General features: G+C 52.0%; 1 protein-coding gene and 1 long non-coding RNA gene across 4 annotated transcripts in view; one reads left to right on the plus strand and one right to left on the minus strand.

Moving 5' to 3' along the window:
- PHACTR1 (phosphatase and actin regulator 1) overlaps positions 1 to 18749 on the minus strand; it is a 553120-nt gene that overhangs the window by 9212 nt on the left and 525159 nt on the right. For all 3 annotated transcript variants that reach the window (XM_042937880.1, XM_042937881.1, XM_042937879.1), the window contains one exon: positions 4434 to 4489. In XM_042937880.1, the coding sequence (XP_042793814.1) occupies positions 4434 to 4489 (56 nt within the window). The remainder of the gene's footprint in view (positions 1 to 4433; positions 4490 to 18749) is intronic.
- On the plus strand, positions 1953 to 10058 carry LOC122219557. The gene is made up of 2 exons (XR_006202440.1): positions 1953 to 2338; positions 9559 to 10058. It is a non-coding gene; the product is annotated as an uncharacterized LOC122219557 (long non-coding RNA).

An 18749-nucleotide genomic window follows, 5' to 3' on the forward strand; every position in this document is an offset into this window, starting at 1 on the left:
TGAAGGTCACAGAAATCAAACCGTGTCTAAAGAAGGTCTCTGATTCTCACCCACTGAATTTAGAACGGCATCCGTGAAGGCAATCTCCTTCAGCTTGGTCTTCGCATCAAATCACTGCTGCTAAATTATGTTTCAGTAACTGAACTCAGGGCACACTTGCCATTCAGTTGGCTCATGACTGGCCAGGTCGGTAAAAGAGGGAAGCCCCTGTGCACGGAAGCGGGTTCCCACCGTTCCTCCTTGCGGGTCCTGACAGCGGCCACCACAATCAGAGGCAACTCACACTTCCGGCTGGAAGGGACAATGGCAGTTCAGAGCAGAGCTCAGGCCCTTGAGCGACACCCCCAGGGGCACAGCTTGCCTGCTGTGGCTGCCTGGGGGGGGTGGGGTGCGTCTGAGGATCTTGTATGGGGGCACAGAAATGCTCACATCCTGCGGTGGGCAAAGGCCACCATCGGTCTCCACGGAAGCTTGCCCCACAGGGCCCTGGCCCCCCACATGAGAGCCCTTTCCTTTGGATTTAAAGATATCCCATCTCCCTCCCAGAACTCCTTTAAAAATGCAAGTTTCGAGAGGCACCTGGGTGGCTCAGTCAGTTAAGTGTCTGACTTCAGCTCAGGTCATGATCTCGCGGTTTATGGGTTTGAGCCCCGCATCGGGCTCTGTGCTGACCGCTCAGAGTCTGGAGCCTGCCTCGGATTCTGTGTCTCCCTCTCTCTCTCTCCGCCCCTCCCCTGCTCGCACTCTGTCTCTCTCTCTCAAAAATAAACATTAAAAAAATTTTTTTTAATAGGCAAATTTCTCTTGGATAAAAACCCATGAAACCAGTCAGCCATCAACATCTTAGTACGAACTCATCTATCAGAGAGAAACGGGAAGGCAGAAAGCAAGAAGAAGGGAGACCCCTGGCAAGCTGCATTTGCAGGTGGCTGGAGTACAGAAGGGGAGGTCTGGTCTGGAGAGTGAGTACCCAGGAGGCAGCTCAAGGGAACTTGGTTAAAATGTACAGGCTCACAGGAAAGTATGGCCACGAGGGGCCCAAGAGACCACCAAGTCTAACACTCCTATTCTGGAAATAAGGATGTGAAAGCCCAGGGGAGTTAAGTGGCTACTCCCACGCCACGCAGCTAGTTAGACAAACAGTCCAGCTCTTTTTTTTTTTTTTCCTCACTAGAATAAGCAGCCTCTTCCCCGTCATGCTTTGCTTGGGGCCAGCCCCTCCTCCTCATTACTGGTTACTGGCCTCAAACTCCAATCCGGACCCTCTCCTCATCCTACAAGCCCCCTACGGGCCACAGAGGGCGGCGTTCTGCGACAGAGCAGGGAGCCTTCCTCTCCTGTGTGTGTTTCTTAGGTCCCCCTGAGGGGCAGGGCCACGAGCCACCACCTATGGAATCTATACCTCTAGTTCAAAGCCATTTACAAACCGAGGGCCGTGAATTCTCAGGCTGAGGGTACCAAGACAACCCCATTAGGCCACTGGACAGAGAGGCTAAGAAAGGCCCGTGATGTCATCACCTGCTGCCACCATCAGAGTGCGCTCATTATGTGCTCAAATGTGCACAGTGTCTCATTGGCTGCGGGACAAAGCAGGTGCTGCCTCCAGGGGGCGGGCAGGGTGGGGCTGGAAGGTAGCTGCGGGCCCTCCAAGCTCTACCGCAGAGCCGCGACCTGTGTCTCCACAGCACCCTCAGAGATCGGGTTCCTCAAATGACTCAGAACCCAGAAAGCAAGGTTTAGAAGAATTTGTTTGAGGGTGTTTTCTTACACCACGAAAACATCTCTTGAGTAACCATCAGAACAAACTTGAAAGAAAGAAAGAAAGAAAGAAAGAAAGAAAGAAAGAAAGAAAGAGAAAGAAAGAGAAAGAAAGAAAAAGAAAGAGAAAGAGAGAAAGAGAGAGAGAAAGAGAGAAAGAGAGAAAGAAAGAAAGAAAAAGAAAAAGAAAGAAAGAAAAAGAAAAACACATTTAGGAAAACCAAGTTCCAGAATACAGAGGAAAAAAATAAAAGTTCACACGAAGGAGAAGTTCATTTCTGAGAAGTTTTGAAAACTGAAATGATCAACCTGTTTGAATGCAGTCAGGCAGTTCTTTCATTTGGCTGTTTGAACAGGATGAGGAGGAGAGGGGCGGCTAGAACCAAAGGGGAGCATGTGAACAATGTTTTCTGCTCTGGTCCCTGGATCTAAGCCTCTCAGGCTTACCAGACAAAAGTAACGGTCTCTAAGATCTGAAGGTCTTTCTAGATGGCAACAAAAAGCCAATGTGAGGCCCTGCCCGCAGTCTCCCAGGGATCTGGGCAAGCAAGTAGGAGCTGGTGCCTTCTGGAAGCCAGAGGTGAGCTGGGGATTTTAGACCTCCTCTTTCTAAACCCCCTGCCCTTGCTGAGAGAATTATTTTCTGAGACCTGAATAATCCCCCAGAGAGTGGTAGCTTCTTTTTTTTTTTAATTTTTTATTTAAAAAAAATTTTAATGTTTTATTTATTTTTGAGACAGAGAGAGACAGAGCATGAGCAGGCGAGGGACAGAAAGAGAGGAAGACACAGAATCTGAAGCAGGCTCCAGGCTCCGAGCGGTCAGCACAGAGCCCGACGCGGGGCTCGAACTCACAAACTGGGAGATCATGACCTGAGCCGAAGTCGGATGCTTAACCGACTGAGCCACTCAGCCGCCCCAAGCGGTAGCTTCTTTGTTTGGGGGCAGGTTGGAGGCCACTGAACAGCAAGTAAATGGCACTGAGATTGGTTCCTCCAGAAAACACAGATCCGTGTTATGTGTGTGTATGTGTGTGGGTGAAGCAACAGAGGGGGAAGGACACACCCTTACCTGCCTTCCCACTTTAGGAATAAATGGACACCTGCTTTTCTTTGTCTCCAACAACGGAAAGGTTACAATGGATCAGGTGTCCGATTGGGACAGAAAGGGAGAGACAGCACACAGGCCAAACGCCTCCCCCCCCCAACCCTGGAAATCATCTGAAAAAGTTCTCTTTCATTTTATGGCATATTTAGCTTCAAAACCGTGAAGGGCATTCTTGGTTAGAAAACTACATATACACGAATTCCTAGAGACCTAGCGGGTATGTGAGGTGTGGGCAGCAATGAGGAATGCCAACCTTGAAAAGAACACCTGCTGAGAGCTGGGGAGGCAGCAAGGCCGGGAGCAGGGCGGGCAGGATGTCCACAGAGGCAGATATGGCAGGGACAGGTCCTCTGCAGGGGCTGCGGGCCACACGCCTGCCCCCACAGCAACTCAACAGCTCCCGGCAGCAAACCCTTCAAAACCCAGCGAGTCTCAAGGCCACAGTGGGGGGTGGGGGTGGGGGGTGGGGGGGGTGGTGGGTAGAAAAGATCAAGCACATTTGAGTTTGGTCTAAGTGGAAATATCCAGCTGCTCAAACAGGCTTCACGTGGCTGGCGTGTGTGTGTGTGTGTGTGTGTGTGTGTGTGTGTGTGTGTGCGCGTGCACGTGCATGCATACACGCGCGTGCACATGCCATGACATTCCCAGGAAACTGTGCAATAGCACGTTATTTCTCCTTTCTAGAAAGTAGAAGCGGATGTGTGCGTGGGGAGAAAGGGTCATGAGTGAAACTAAAAACAGTATTTGTTGCCTATCTTAGACAGGTGCTGGTGGCAGCAGTAATAAAGATGGGGCAGATGTGGGCAGAGGGGGTTTGTTTTTTAATTGTTTAAGATCTCCCGCCAAATGCAGTCCCTGAGATGTTTGTGTGTTTTCGTTTTACGCTGGTGGGACGCCAAGTGGATTCCCTCGCTCTACTCAAGAATCCCTGTGTCCTGAACCGAACAAGGGGCTCGTTCATGGTCTCTGGCCACAGCCAGGGTGACGGGCGAGTTTCTCTTGGGTGAGAGCATTCGGCAGGCAGGCCGTGGGCCAGCTGTAGAAATCCCGAGAGGGGACAGGAAGCCTTCTCCCTGAGAAATGCCTGCCTAGACTTTGCATTTCATGTTCAAAGCGGGGCGGGGGGGAGGGGGGAGCCAGCTGCAACGGAAGGTCATGGTTTCGAGCCCCCGCCTTCCAGAGGCTGTCTGCCTCCTTTTAGCCATCAGTATAGAAATGTGTGGGTTCTCAGCCCATTTAGGTTGGAAGGTGACCCTAACCCTGCTCGGAATCATTGAGTGGCTTTGCTTGCCCTCATCTCGCAGCTTCTCTGACTTTACAGCCCATGAAAGGGAAGGTGGCCCTTGCAGCCCGTGAGCTTTGGGTGGGCCTAGTGAACCCGAATCTGCCTTCTCTGTGGGGACGCTGCCTTGGGTGTTGTAACACGCGAGGAGGGTCAAGCATCAACCGGCAGAGCGGTTCGCAGTCATTCCCATGCGGGCACGAGGGACAAAGCTGGCGGCCCACGGATGAACGAATAACCGAAGCCACCGCAAGACATCAGCGACCGCCACGGGCTCAGTCACTTACGTTTTAGAATGTTCCTCTGCTCCAATTCCTCCGCGGTCGGCCTCTGGCTCAGCCGCCTACGGAAAAAATCCAGGAAAAGTTTTTGGACCATATCATATCCTCCTTGGGTCATTAATCTCTTCAGCCCTCGTAGATGCATGAGACAGAGTAAAAGGCCGGAGGTCCCGTTCCATCCTGTGCTCTGAAAGACCGGCTCTTACTACTACCTCATCCTCAGTTCCTCAATTTCAACCCCAGGAAAGGCACCGTGCGTCACGTCATGCCAGGCTGACCCTCCTCCTTCCTCCCGTCATCGGCCCCTGCCCCGCCCTGCTCCTCTGGGGCCTCTAGGCAAGTGGACTCTTCTCTTCACAGAGGTCCCTTTCTCTCCTGTGGCCTCTGCCTTTCTTCCCCAACCCCCCAGGCTAGAGCTTGCTTCTTGCCATGTTTGTGCAGATCCAGTTAGACCATAAAGAGGGTCATGGCCCCGGGGTGATGCAAGAGAGCATGTCTTGTCTGCAAAGAACAATAGACGGTCTTCTTGTCCCCACCCGTCACCACCAGGGCCGCCTTAGACGTGGAATGACGAGCGAGCAGGAACAGAAACGACTCTCCTGTCGCCGGCACGGAACTGAGCCATAACAAGGGAACCATCACAGCAAGGGCATGAACTCTGCCACGATGCGGCAATGGAGGGCGGGGACAGACCATGGTGGCCCCACGAGGTGACAGAAGGCGCCAGAAAGTGGGAAGGGTGCCACATGGGAGAACTACAAGCTGGCACGGGCGTAAAAGATTCCAGGAATGAGTCACACAAACAGCGGGCCTCACCATCCACAGAGATGTTTGTGCGTTTTTGTTTTGAAGCTTTTGGAAGTTGGTTAACCAACCACCCGGCAAAGTTCAGCCTCCTGCTTCACCCATGGGATGAGGTGTGTGTGAGATGAGAAAACTGTAGAAGGAGTCCGAGGCTCCTCAGAGCCCTGCACTGTGACCTAAGGGGTGGAAAGGGGCGCTCTCCTGCTGCTTCTCCAAATATCGGCGACCAAGTGTCTCTAGTTGGCAAGGTGTTTACAACCACGGGATCTCCAGAGACACCCAGCGTGAAAATATAAAGTCCGTGGAGTTAGCGAGCGCAAATATCTCAAATGCAATGCTTGAGGTCACCTGTAATTCTCCTCATTGCCCTGGGCCAAGCAATGGATCCTGTGAAGCCCCAATGTCATCACCGTATATGCTACAGGTAGGGAATGGGCTTTGATACCAGAGAAAGGATTTCTGGTCAGCTGTCTGTAAAATCTACAGCACCCTGGAAACTGCTGGAAATTGTATTCCAAAGCATTTTTAAGTTTATAAGAACGTCTTCCCGTTCATTAGTCATTTTCTTTTCGAAATGCCCCATTAAGGCGCTATTTATTCCCACTGATAAGGACCAGCTGTATATATGGAAATCTGCAATATCGGAGGCTCTAAATTTGGACTCCGTAGTCTCGAAGCCTTTCCTAAAATAGCATTCTCAGACCTCCGGAGGAAACTATGTCATCGGTCTGGAATGCAGACCCCACTCGGCATGAGCTTCTTCGAAGCCCTGCCTTACCTTTCCCTTTCTCCTCCCCCAGAATCCTTGGCTCATCGGTAAGGGGTGTGCAGCCATCTTTATGGGACCACTTGCTAGAACCCAGGCTCTGAATGAAGCTAGGGCTTTGGGGTCAGTATGTTTCGAACAAGCCCCAGATTCAAGGTGGAGGTTGCATCCCAGGAGTCAGGCCAACGTTTTAGAAGCTCATGCCCAGAAGCGCCTGCAGAAAGTTCCGCCATTGGCTTATGCTGAGAAGCCCATCGATTTCTGTTGCCAGACCCGTGGCCTGGTTCTGTGCTGGCTTTTTCGTTCTTGTGTTTCCTATGGGTCACATTTGGAGGGGACGAAACAATGAGTGAACTGCAACCAGAGCAAATTCTGTTAACGAGGCAGCCTTTAGTCAAAGATACATGCTCTCGAATGAGGCCCTGTATATATGTTTCATTTCCTTGAAAGGGTCTGAGAACATCGAGGCTAATCCTAGCCATAAAATGCAGCTAAGCCCTCCCGAAGGACATGTGCTATATAATTAGCTATCTTGGCTTTGAAAATGAGACTGGGGGGGCGGGGGTGGAGGCCTGCGTGGCTCAGTCCGTTGAGTGTCCGACTCTTGACTGTGGCTCAGGTCGTGATCTCACGGTTCATGGGATCGAGCCGCCCCACAATGGGTTCCAGGCTGACACTGAGCACAGCCTGCTCGGGATTCTCTTCCCCTCACTCTCGGCCCCTCCCCTGCACACGCTCTCACTCTCTCAAAAATAAATAAGCTATAAAAAAAAATGAGATTGGGGAGGAAAATGATCCTGTGGCTTTGTGAGGATAAGGCATAGAACAGCTCAGGAGGTCGAGGATCTGGGTTCTAGCCGTGGCTCGGCTCTGAACCGACTTGCTGTGGACAAGGTATTGGACTCCACTCCATTCTTTTCCCTGCAAAGAGTAAACAGCAATTTAAGAGGCTAAGGCTGATTTAATGCCTATTATGTGCAGGAATGGTTCTTAGAAGCAGCTGCCATATTCTCAGCCCCATCCAAATGTAAATTCATTTGTTCATTACTTATTGAGGGCCAGTTCTGTGCTAGGTTCTGTGTTAGGCACTGGATGAGTAAAGACAGATCAAGGCCTTGCCTCTGGGGGAAGCAGTCATTAATCAAATAGTCACGGGAGTAAGTATGGAATGTGACTGTGGTGAGAGCTTCCGACAGGAGGCACCGGGGCAGGGCCTCTGGCATCTGACCCGATTGGGTCGGGAGAGGGGTCCCGGGGGGGAAGTGACATCGCGCCCTAATCTGAAGAACAGAGGAAGCCAGTTTGCCGGGGTGGAGAGCAAGGGGAAGAAGGAAGGCGGGCGAGGCCGTGTGGCCCAGGGAAGCTGTGTTCAGGGTTCTGATCTTTTCTCAAGGAGCCAACAGGAAGCCGCGAAGGGTTTACGTTTTAGATAAAGTGGGTCACATTTCAGCTTTACAACACATCTCCTTGGCTGTCCTATGGAGAAGGGGCTGGGGGTGGGGCGGGGGGGGGGGGGCAAAAGACAGTTGGGAAAGAGGCCCTGGGAGGCTAGTGGCCACCTGCTGGGGGAGGACGGTCACCCAGGCTGGGCTGTGGCGGCTGAGGCGCTCGCGCTTAGGAAGCCAAGTTGACAATCCACGGAGACGGAGCCTAGATGGACAGGGTGGGGAGAAGCAGGTGTGTGTGGGGGAGATCCGTCTGTCCATCTATCTTAGGTTTCGTGACGTAACACAACTGGGTGGACGGTAATGCCGTTTGCTGAGATGGGAACACTGGAAGGGAGGCGGGGCTTTGTGGAGGAGGACAGGAAGGGTGGAAGGCAGCCACGAGTTTGAGTTTGGATCTGCTGAGTCAGAATGCTTCTGTACCACCCAAGTGGCAAGGTCAAATAGGCGGCGGTGTGCACTGAGCTCAGTGGGGAGGAGAGGTCTGGGCCACCGACAGAGACCCGTGGCTGGTCTGCACTACGGAGAATATTCGAAGCCAGGAGCATGACGGGGCATGGCCTGAGAAGGCGAGAGGCCGTGGGCCGGAACCTCACAGAATCCCACCATTTACGGTGCAGACCGAGCCAGATGAACCCGCCAGGGGTCAGAGAAGGGCAGTGCGTGAGGGCGGGAGAAGACGGAGGATGTTCCATCCTGGGAGCGAGGGGGGGATGACGCACCCGGCCAACAGAGGGAGGTGAGGCTGGAAAGGCTGGTGAGGCTAGAAAAGCACAGGGTGCAGGCCGTTAGCAAGCTCGCCTGGCGCTCTTTTAGGGAGCGCAGGGGACGGAGGCCAGGCTGCAGCGGGTTGAGAATGGGGGATGAGAAAACGGAGGAGTATGGGCGACTCTTCCCCAAGCCTGGCTGGACAAGAGAGGGTACAGGTGCAGGGGGCGCCGGTGAGGCTCACACCGTTTCCTGGAAAGACTCCAGATGAGGTGGTGCTGGTGAGAAGCTGCCTATGGAGGGAGGGAGAGGGTTCAGCTGGTAGTGTCGGAGCCCCGAGGAGGCAGGAGGGGTTGGGGTCCGGGGACAGAGAAGGAAGGCCTTACTTCTCACATGCGGGAGGGATGGCTCTTTACCGTGACAGAGCAGGACGGGGTGTGCTGTACGTAGGAGGGTGAGTTTGGTATCAGAATTCAGGAAGTTCCCAACGGATGGCTCTCACGTGCTGTGCAACACAAGTACGTTGATCAGCATAAACTATTCTCTATCCTTGACAGATCTGTCTTTGCACAGAGCCAAGTTCATAAACCAAAGGGACGATAAAGCTCCAGCTTCAGAATTCTCGCGACCAGCATCTTAGGGAAGGACCCAGGGCAGTCCGGCATGGTCCATGTAAGGCAGCCACCTGCTTGGCTCCTTTCAAGATCTACCTTGTGCAGAAAGAGTGGTTACTAGAAAGCCAGACGGCAGAGCACAATTACTGTATGAATGAAGCGGTCAGTTTTATGAGTGATCCCAAGCTGCTGACGACTCCAGAATAAGGACAGAGGTGTGGGGCGCCTGAGTGGCTCAGTCAGTTAAGCCTCCGACTCTTGGTTTCAGCTCACAGTTCGTGAGATCGAGCCCCGCGTCAGGCTCCATCCAGCGCAGAGGCTGCTTGGGATTCTTTCTCCCTCTCTCTCTCTCTCTGTGTCCCTCCTCCACTCACACATTTGCTGTCTCTCAAAACAAAGAAAGAAGACGACCGAGGTGCTTTCTGAATGCGCTGTATCTTACCCCTGATTCGATGGTACAATTTAATTATATTTGATTTAAACTCCCATTAACACTTGGGATGAGCACGGGGTGCTGTATGGAAACCAATTTGACAATAAATGTCATATTAAAAAAAAAATAAACACATTAACTTTAAAAAGTCGTTCCTGACTAGGTATTCAGACACGGCCATTTATATGCTAGACGGTAAGAGAAACATTCTTGGGAGTTAAACTTTTATATAAAGTGAACTATCCAAAAGTAGAAGTTTAAAATGTGTGCGCAAGTGACCTGTTTAAATCGCTTTGCTGTTACATGTGTGGCCCTGGTTTACAAGACAGCTCTGACCTGCAAAATTGTCTGCACTCCTCAGATGATTTCTTCTTTACCACAGTCCACAGCGAAACGATCTGCATTGGCCGCAAACCGAAAAGTCACGGAGTTCCTGTTTAAATGCCACACGCCATCAATGGCCACATGCCAGCCCCCTATCTAAGCCTTCTATTTAAGAATGGATTTTGTGTATTATCAGTGCGAGACACTCTATGCTGGTGACCACAAGAAACAACCAAATGAACGAAGGCTCTTCTTTCTGCGTGAAAAGACTGTGAAAAACAAACAAGCCCGAAGCTCATGGCAACGTGGGATTTGCCTCGGAATAAGGGGACGCTAGAGAATGAAGTGTCCAGACGCTTTAAATGTATGCAGAGCAAGGGAGGCTGTCTCCCCAGAGAAGTGACGAAACCCCGGTAGGTTGGGCTGCTCTGGCTCTCGATGGGGACAGGGATTTGTTCTGCCGCATGGAGCTAGTGAGCCAGCTGCTGGCATCAGAACGGCAAGGTCAAGGCTCTCATTACCATGTGCAACTGCTTATTGTTTGGATGGCTCTGATTTTTTTTTTAATTTTTAATGTTTATTTTTGACACAGAGGGGGAGGGGGAGAGGGAGAGGGAGAGGGAGAGGGAGAGGGAGAGGGAGAGGGAGAGGGAGAGGGAGAGGGGGAGGGAGAGGGAGAGGGAGCGAGAGTGAGAGAGTGAGAGAGTGAGAGAGTGAGAGAGAGACAAAATCCGAAGCAGGCTCCAAGCTCTGAGCCATCAGCACAGAGCCCAATGTGGGGCTTGAACTCACGGACTGCGAGATCGTGACCTGGTGACCTGAGCTGAAGTTGATCTGACCGAGCCACCCAGGTGCCCCGAGGGCCTTGTTTTTTTTAAAGTTGGCATCTCTGATGCTCTATCTGCATTTCGGGGGGAAAAAGAAAAGCAGAAACTTTGGTCTTTGGCATCTCAGGCCCAGGGGGAGGGAACTGCCCTTCCGAACAGAGGGGAAGAGAAAATGATCGGGAAGGACTTGGGTTTCCCAACTGGTGCCCCGGATGGGAAATGGAGCGAGTGGAGACAGACAGGCATGATGGGGCCAGGGAAGGGGGAGAAGCACTGAAGTATGGCCCCTCCTTTGGAATCTTTCCAGAGAACACATCCGTTCCCTGTGGGCTTGGCGTCTGTCTGGCCTTGGTCACTGCTACACCCCCAGTTCTTAGGAGACCACGGCCAACATAATAGGTGCTCATTTAGTACTTACTTAGCCGCACACGCTCATTGGATGATCCCATCAACACTCAAGACTTCACTTGGCATCTACATGCTGATGACTCTGCCGTCTATACCTCCAGTAGTAGTTTTGAGTTCCAGATGGCCTTTCTAATTTATACTCCTATAGGTGGTCAAACTCAGGAGGTCCTAAACAAATTAATCCATCTTTCCCTTCTGTCCTCATGGTTTTGCGTCCCCTCCCCCCCACCCCATCCTGGTGAAGTGCCCCGGCCAGGAAACTAGGAATTGTCTTCGCTCGGCTTCACCCTCAACAGCCAGTCCACCACCAGGTCCAAATGGTACCCCGTCCCAGCCCACCACAGCCACCTCAAGGAAGTAGGCCACCAGCACCTCTCCTGGTTGCTATGGCCCGTCCAACTCGGGTCCTCTTTCCCCGGGGAAACACGGTCACCCCACTCCCTGCTTGAGAACTACACATGCCCGCCCAGTGCGTGCAGTAGGGAGTCAAAACACCAGGTCCTATGAGAGTCTTCCTGATCTGGCCACTTGCCAAGAACCCCGCGACCCCATCCTTCGGACAGAACTGTGTTTTCCTGGTTTCCTCTCGATATGCATGCCCTTCCTTATAGCTAAGCATTTCTCTTTGGCTAACTGATGCTAATCCCCAAGACCACAGCTTCAATCTTACACTTCACTTACTCTGGTCACTACTAACCTTTCGGTGAAGGCGCCTCGACAGGGTGTGACAACAGTCCTGGATCTCCCTCGTGCTGGTGCTTGGCCCCAGGGCTTGAGCTCCGCGAGGCTGGGCCGCCCTGCACCCTCACCACCCGGGGCCGCTGCATAGGGCCCCACACTTGGGCTCTAATGCCCTTCTGCCACTTTGAAATTTTCAGCAATTAAAAAAAAAATACTTATTTTGAGAGACAGTGTGAGCAGGGGAGGGGCAGAGAGAGAGGGAGAGAAAGAATTCCAAGCAGGCTCTGCACTGTCAGCTCAGATCCCGATGCCGGGCTCGATCCCATAAACCGTGAGATCATGACCTGAGCCGGAATCAAGAGTCGGACGTGTAACCGACTGAGCCACCCAGGCGCCCCTGACATTTTCAGTAATTTTTGAATGAGGAGCCCTTCCTTGGCTCACCATGGCATGCACAATGCCGACACTGAGTCTGGTGACTGGATATACTCTACACTTGGGAAATCAGTAAGTGAACGCTGCCCCATGACTGTCTCTTGTCTGTAGCCTTTCCCTCTCTTCTAGTTCTTTCCCGAGGCCCAGCACGTGTGTTTTCCATTAGAAACAACACAGATTCCCCTCCTGGCACCCTGCTCCTCCCCCAGGGAGTCTCCATCTCCAGCCCGCTCTGGGCTTCCAGACCTTTCCAAAGAGTGGTCCAAGCGTGAGGGGACACTAAGTCATCACCATCAGTCCACACCATTCTATCGCCCTGGTTCTCCACCCGGACGGTTTTGCCTCCGGGGTACTTCCGGCCACATCTGCGGGCACTCGGGTTGTCACGACCGGGGAGGCCCATGTTGGCATCTAGCTTGGGGTCCTACCGTGCACACGCCTACCCCTCACAACGCAAAACCAGCCGGGCCGAGCGACGACGGCGACGAGGTTCAGAAACCCTGGTCTCCCGAATCAGGAAAGAGCTCTTGTCCAGGTCCCTGAGGATGGATCTCCCAGATCCAGTGGCCTTTACGGAGCCCTGATTTGACCGGACCTTTCTCTACCACACGGCACCTCTAGTGAACGGCTACTTCTCGAAGCTCTTTCTCTGCTGGGTTTTCAAGGGCTCTCACTACTTCTCTGTCCACACCCCTAGCTCCTGCGCCTCAGCAGGTTTCACGCGTGGGGAGAGCCCCAGAAGTGGCCTCTGCTGGGGGTGGCTTCAGAAACACCACCGTGCGTGCCAGTGACGAGCGTGGGTCTGTCACCTAACAGGCGGGGGGACCTCGGAGGAGCCAGACTTCTCTCCACGCCTCAGCCTTTCGTGCCTGCGTGGCCTCCTCGGAGCCTCCCAGCAGATCTAACGGCTCCCCCTGCTGGGCTCCCCCCCCCCCCCCCCCCCCCCCCCCCCGTCCGGATCCTGGCCTCACGCCTATCCACCCACTGACGCGACCACCTTTTCAAGTACACGGGGAATCCTTCGCGGGCACAAATGATGTCTTATTTATCTCTGTGTTTCTAGACTTAGTGCAGCTCCTGGCACACGGGAGGGGCTCCACAGATCTTGGGTGATCCAATTAATGAATAATAATCCGTCCCGGGAGTTGTGCGTCGTACGTTGAGGTGCCCCTACCACTGAAGAGGTTCCTCTGGGCAAAGTGAACAGCAATTCCGCTTTTATGCCTTAGAACTACGCCCTGCTACCCCTTCTGTCGATCACTGCTCCGTGCACCCAACTCCTTCCAGGAATTTCAGTCAATGATTTTCAATTTTCTTCTTCTTCCTCACTCCCCTCAAGCTACTCACAGGTAGCCTGCCTACAGCACGGGAAAGAGCCCAGAGAGGAGAAAATGGACTGGGGTCCAGAGCCTGCCTCCTGGCCTGCCTCCAACGTTAACCAGAAGGGCACGTCGTGTCGCAGTACCTCTGCGCCGAGTTTCGCTGTCTGACAAGTGGCCATAACCACAAGCCAGCCTGCTGGCCACCCAGGGGGGCCGAGAGGCCCGGGTGAGAATGGGAGGCAAACGTCCCTTTTAAAAGTAACTATAAACCATAACATTTTGTTTTTGGTAACTTGAGAAACGTCTCTGACCTCAAGCAGATACACAGGTCTCTCTCAAGAAAGACGGGCGGGCACCTGGGTAGCTCAGTCGGTTCAGCGTCCAACTCTTGATTTCGACTCAGGTCATGATCTCACGGTTTGTGAGTCTGAGTCCCGCACCGGGCTCTGTGCTGACGGTGTGGAAACTGCTTGGAATTCTACTGCCCCCCTCTCAGCCCTCCACTCCCCTGCTGCTAGGTTTCTCTCTCTCTCTCTAAATAAACTCTCAGAAAAAAAGAAAAAAAAGAAAGAAAAAATGTTTTTGGCTTTACCCCCCTGGAGGCTGTGGCCCCAGTGTGAGGCCCCACGGCTAAGCTCAGGTATTGTGAGTTGCAAACCAGAGAAAACACTGAAATAATGCTGATTGTGTGGAGTTGAATTCAGGTTGGAAAAGACAAGGGCTTTTGCTACACATCAAACCCGTTTGATAAGAAAGAGTTACAAAAACTGACGGCCTAGGGACGCCTAGCTGGCTCAGTCAGTAGAGCATGAGACTCTTGATCTCGGGGTTGTGAGTTTGAGCCCCATGGTGGGTGCAGAGGTTACTGAAAAAAATAAACATCTTCAAAAACAAACAAAGACCCAAGAGCCTCCACAGCGAATGCTTTCGGTATTATTGGCATGTTCAGGCATAAACCCAATGTTAGCAATCAGGAAGATTTCACTTTTGAAAGGGTGTCTGAGTTGTTTACAAGAGAAATTAAGACCGTTAATGGAGTCAACCAGAGACTATGCTCATTTCAACATGGCCTTCTCTACGGGAAGAGTCAATCAAAACAAATCCTGAGACAATATGATATCTAAAGATAAGGAATGTGGAAATGAAAACAAGTCCACGATTCCACCACGTTGAAGTGACTAAGGCGATCTGGTCACCTTTAGCTTCATCTTATCTGTCCATCATCTATCCATCCATCTGTCATGCATCAGTGAGTCGATCTGACTGTCCATCCGTTACGTACCAGACATTGGTCTAGGCCTTCCATTAGCTAGCCTGAGAAGCAGTCTACCGCTTTCTTGGTCTTTATGGAAGGTGCAGCAGTAATCTACGTGAACTACACCAAAAACCAGGCTCATCTCATTAGTCACCGCTGGTTGTTTGACAGAAATGGCCAGCAGCTCTGTGTTGAGGATTCTGATGCCTGCCTGCATCTTCATTATTAGTCCTGCTGTATATAAATCTTCCCCAGGTTATCGTAATTCGTGAACCATACGTTTCCTGGTGGAAAGATGGATGGAGAGCTTCCTGTTTGAGACACTGAGGAAAACCAGTGGAGAAGGAGACACCTGCTTTGTCACACATATCCACTCTGGTGGATCAAGAGAATGTGAGATAATAGTACCTTTATTAGATAATCATCGTGCCATTTCTCTTTAAAGGTAGAGGCTCAACATGGGTACGGTGCTCCAACCAAGAGGAATAAGCCAAGAAAAACAATCAGATGACATACATACAATAGTCCCATGTCATACAAACATATAATCTCCCATCTTTATAAATTATCCCAACGGTTTCTGGGAGTCCCCACTTAGTTTTTTGTTTTTTTTTTTTTTTTTTTTAAGGTTTAGTTTTGAGAGAGAGAGACAGAGCATGAGCCAGGAAGGGGCAGAGAGAGAGGGAGACACAGAATCTGAAGCAGGCTCTAGGCTCTGAGCTGTCAGCACAAATCCCGATGCAGGGCTCGAGCTCAGGAACCATGAGATCATGACCTGAGCCGAAGTTGGACGTTTAAACAACTGTGCCACCCAGGTGAACCCTGTTTTTGTTTTTTTATTATTAACCCAGGTTTCTGGTTTCTTTAAAAAAATTTTTTTTAAAGTTTATTTTGCGAGAGAGAGAGAGAGAGAGAGAGAGAGAGAGAAAGTATGCAAGCAGGGGAGGAGCAGAGTGAGAGAGAGAGAGAGACAGAGAATCCCAAGCAGGCTCCACACTGCCTGCACAGAGCCCAATGTGGGGCTCCAACTCACAAACTACAAGATCATGACCTGAGCCGAAACCAAGAGTCAGACGCTTAACCGACTCAGCCACCCAGGTACCACCCCCGCGCTTAGTTTTTAACATGTCCTGCCATTATCAGATAGCATCGGCCACTTTCACGCCTTAACCCCTTCACCGATGGCTTTTGCCTTCACTGCTGGAAAAGCCACCTGGCAATACCCGGTCACTTTACCGCCAGTGGCTGCCTCCCCAGCGTGCGGGCACGGATGTTCATGCCAATGGAGCTGATCTCATGCAAGAAAGCTGACCTCTGGTGGACTCAGGACACGTCCACCAAACTTGTCCACAACCGTCCGAGTCTCCGCAAAGACCTGATTTAGGCTCAAGCAGGAACTTCAAGTATACATGGGCGTCTACAGAGTCTTTTCTGAACTTGAGCCTTCCCCAGGCATCTCTAGACTTACTGTTCTTAATCCTTTAAAGAATATTGCTTTTGATGGACACAGAACTCTGGGGCAAGGACGACGGGTGGTTCCAATGAAAAGAGGAAGCTCTGGGTGTCACTGTTGAGTGACAGTCACGGACGGTATCATGGGTAGGGTGACGTACACAGCCCAGACCATAGGAGAATGGCCTAAAAGTATACATCTAATTTATTCACCTACTCATTCATCCATTCATTCAAAAAATGTTATGGTCCCAAATTTCCCCAATGCCTCTGCTTTGCTGGGTCTCAATAAACAGCAGGCGGGATCCCTGATTTACTTTCCGAAGGAAGGCAAGGGACGAAAAGTTGGACGTAGGCCCTGCACGGTCTCTTCCCACCTGGACTCCTTCTAGGAGCTGCAGACTATGTACAGCTCCTGACTTTTTCACATTCACCCCCAACGGGCCAATCTCTCAGGGCCATTAGTGCTCAACAAGGAGAGGTCCGAGGGGACGCGAGGCCCTGGCCTCCTTTGGAGACTAACTCTCTTCGCCCAGCGTGGCTGCAGGCCAGTTTCTTCCCACGGCCTCCCACAAGCTTTTATTTCTAGAGAAAATAACAACTCGGGCTCAGCTGAGATCCCAGGCTGTTTAGAAACCCAGAGATGAGGACACAAAAACCCCAAAGAGTCTCAGATGCCGGGTGGAGGGGGTTTCGGTGAGAGGGGGACAGAGGATGTGAACTGGGCTCTGTGCTGACAGCAGAGAGCCTGATGCGGGGCTCAAACCCGCAGACCACGAGATGATGACCAGAGCTAAAGTTGGAAGCTCAACCTGCTGAGCCACCCAGGTGCCCCTTTCACTCCTTAATTTTAAATGTAAAACTGGCTCTTTTTTTCAATGTTTATTTGGAAAGAGAGTGAGCTAACTTGGGGGAGGGGGAGAGAAAGAGGGAGAGAGAGAATCCCAAGCAGGCCTCATGCTGTCAGCGCAGAGCTCGACGTGGGGCTAGAGCTCACCAACCGTGAGATCATGACCTGATCCGAAATTAAGAGTTGGGACAGTCAACCGACTGAACCACCCAGGTGCCCCAAATGTAAAGCTTCATTTTTAAGCCAATATACCCTGCAGCCCAAAGGCTTTTTGGCTTTTTTTTTTTATGTTTTTAAATTTTTTTTTGAGAAACAGAGTGAGCAGGGGAGGGGCAGAGAGAGAGAGAGAGAGACACAATCCGAAGCAGGCTCCAGGCTCCGAGCTGTCAGCACAGAGCCCAATGTGGGGCTCGAACCCATGAACCATGAGATCGTGACCTGAGCCGGAGTCAGACGCTTAACTGACAGAGCCATCCAGGTGCCTCTCAAATGTAGTTATTCTCATGAAACTGTAAGTGCTTTCCTGTGGCATGATCATCTTTCATAAGACGTATCTTTCTGTATATGTGATGTAACAGACCAGATCCCTTCCTCCTCAATCCCCACCCCCACCCCCCACCCTTTTTCTTTCTGGCAGCATGGATTTTAGGAATGTCTAAACAATCTGGACTTGCATTTTTGCATTCTTTGGCAACCTTTTTGTTAATTCTAAAAGGATCAGGAAAGATGAATGGGAAGGGTTGACCTGTCCGGGAAAGGATCTATTTAATGGGAACGGGAAAACGGACTGATAGGGACACTTCGAATACATTTTACCTTGATTATACAGGAAACAGAAATGATTTCTCCCTACTTTCTTTTGGCCTTATCCACCCAATGCTCTGGGAGACCCGTGTGAGAAGAGGCTGTCTCTCCTTAAATGTATTCCCCAAAAGGCGACCGGGAACTTAGAGCACGTAGCTACCAAAGGACTCTTAGTTCCCAGCGTGGTGAATGAGAGCCCACGTTCTTGTCCCTCCCTCTGGTTTTCTGCTTGACGTCCTCACGTTCTGGTCGCATGAGGTACACGGCCCACACAGCCCCTCACTCTCCCACGTGTGCACTTCGACAGTGGCCCCCCGGGCACAGGCAGGCAGCGTCTCAGGGCTGCAAGGCCCAGTGTGAGCCCAGAGAAAACTGGGCAGATTCCATGAGCGGCCCTGGGCCGTGACGGTCACGTCCTTCCCAGGACCACCAGCAAAACCAGCTCCCGAGGTGTCAGAGGGCCCCCTCCGTCCTGAAGGAAATGGCTCACTGTGGAACATTCCCTCGGTCAGGAGCGGTCTCCTCCTCCGGGAGAGCACCCCGACCAACACGTCTCTCACCGGGGAACACCGTGAGGCTGAGCCTTGCCTGAAAGCAGGATCCCACCCACGGGGGGACGCTCGGCCTCTCAGAGCCCCGGAAGGCCTCCTTCTGGGCCTTCACGGGTGGTGGGGGGAGGGATGGGGGACCATCAACCACAGCAGAGCACTGGGTCCTTCTCAGCACCCCACGTCCCCAGTCAGAACACGGGCTCTCCCGACATGGGCACACGTGGCGGGGGGGGGGGGGGTGCATGTGTTAAGTACATGTTTTCATCACACAGTAAGTGTCCTACAGAGGTTCTGTCGGGCTCTGGTCACCTCAATCTTATTTTTTAAATTCTTCAAAAGTTTATTTGAGAGCGAGAGAAAGCGCGCCCACGGGCCAGTGGGGGAGGGGTGGAGGGAGAGAGAGGGAGGGAGAGAATCCCAAGCAGGCTCAGCACAGAGCCTGACGCAGGGCTTGAACTCACCAACCGTGAGATCACGACTTGAGCCGAAACCGAGAGTCGGATGCTTAACCAGCCGAGCCACCCAGGCGCCCCCGGTCACCTCAGTTTTACACACATCCCGCGTGTCTGTGGTTCCGAGGCTTGCTGGAACCTTCCAGGAGGAACCTGGAACCTCCGTCGCAACCTGTCTTCCCGTCTGTGCG

Source organism: Panthera leo, chromosome B2 (assembly GCF_018350215.1).
Source record: "Panthera leo isolate Ple1 chromosome B2, P.leo_Ple1_pat1.1, whole genome shotgun sequence".
Lineage (NCBI taxonomy): Eukaryota > Metazoa > Chordata > Mammalia > Carnivora > Felidae > Panthera > Panthera leo.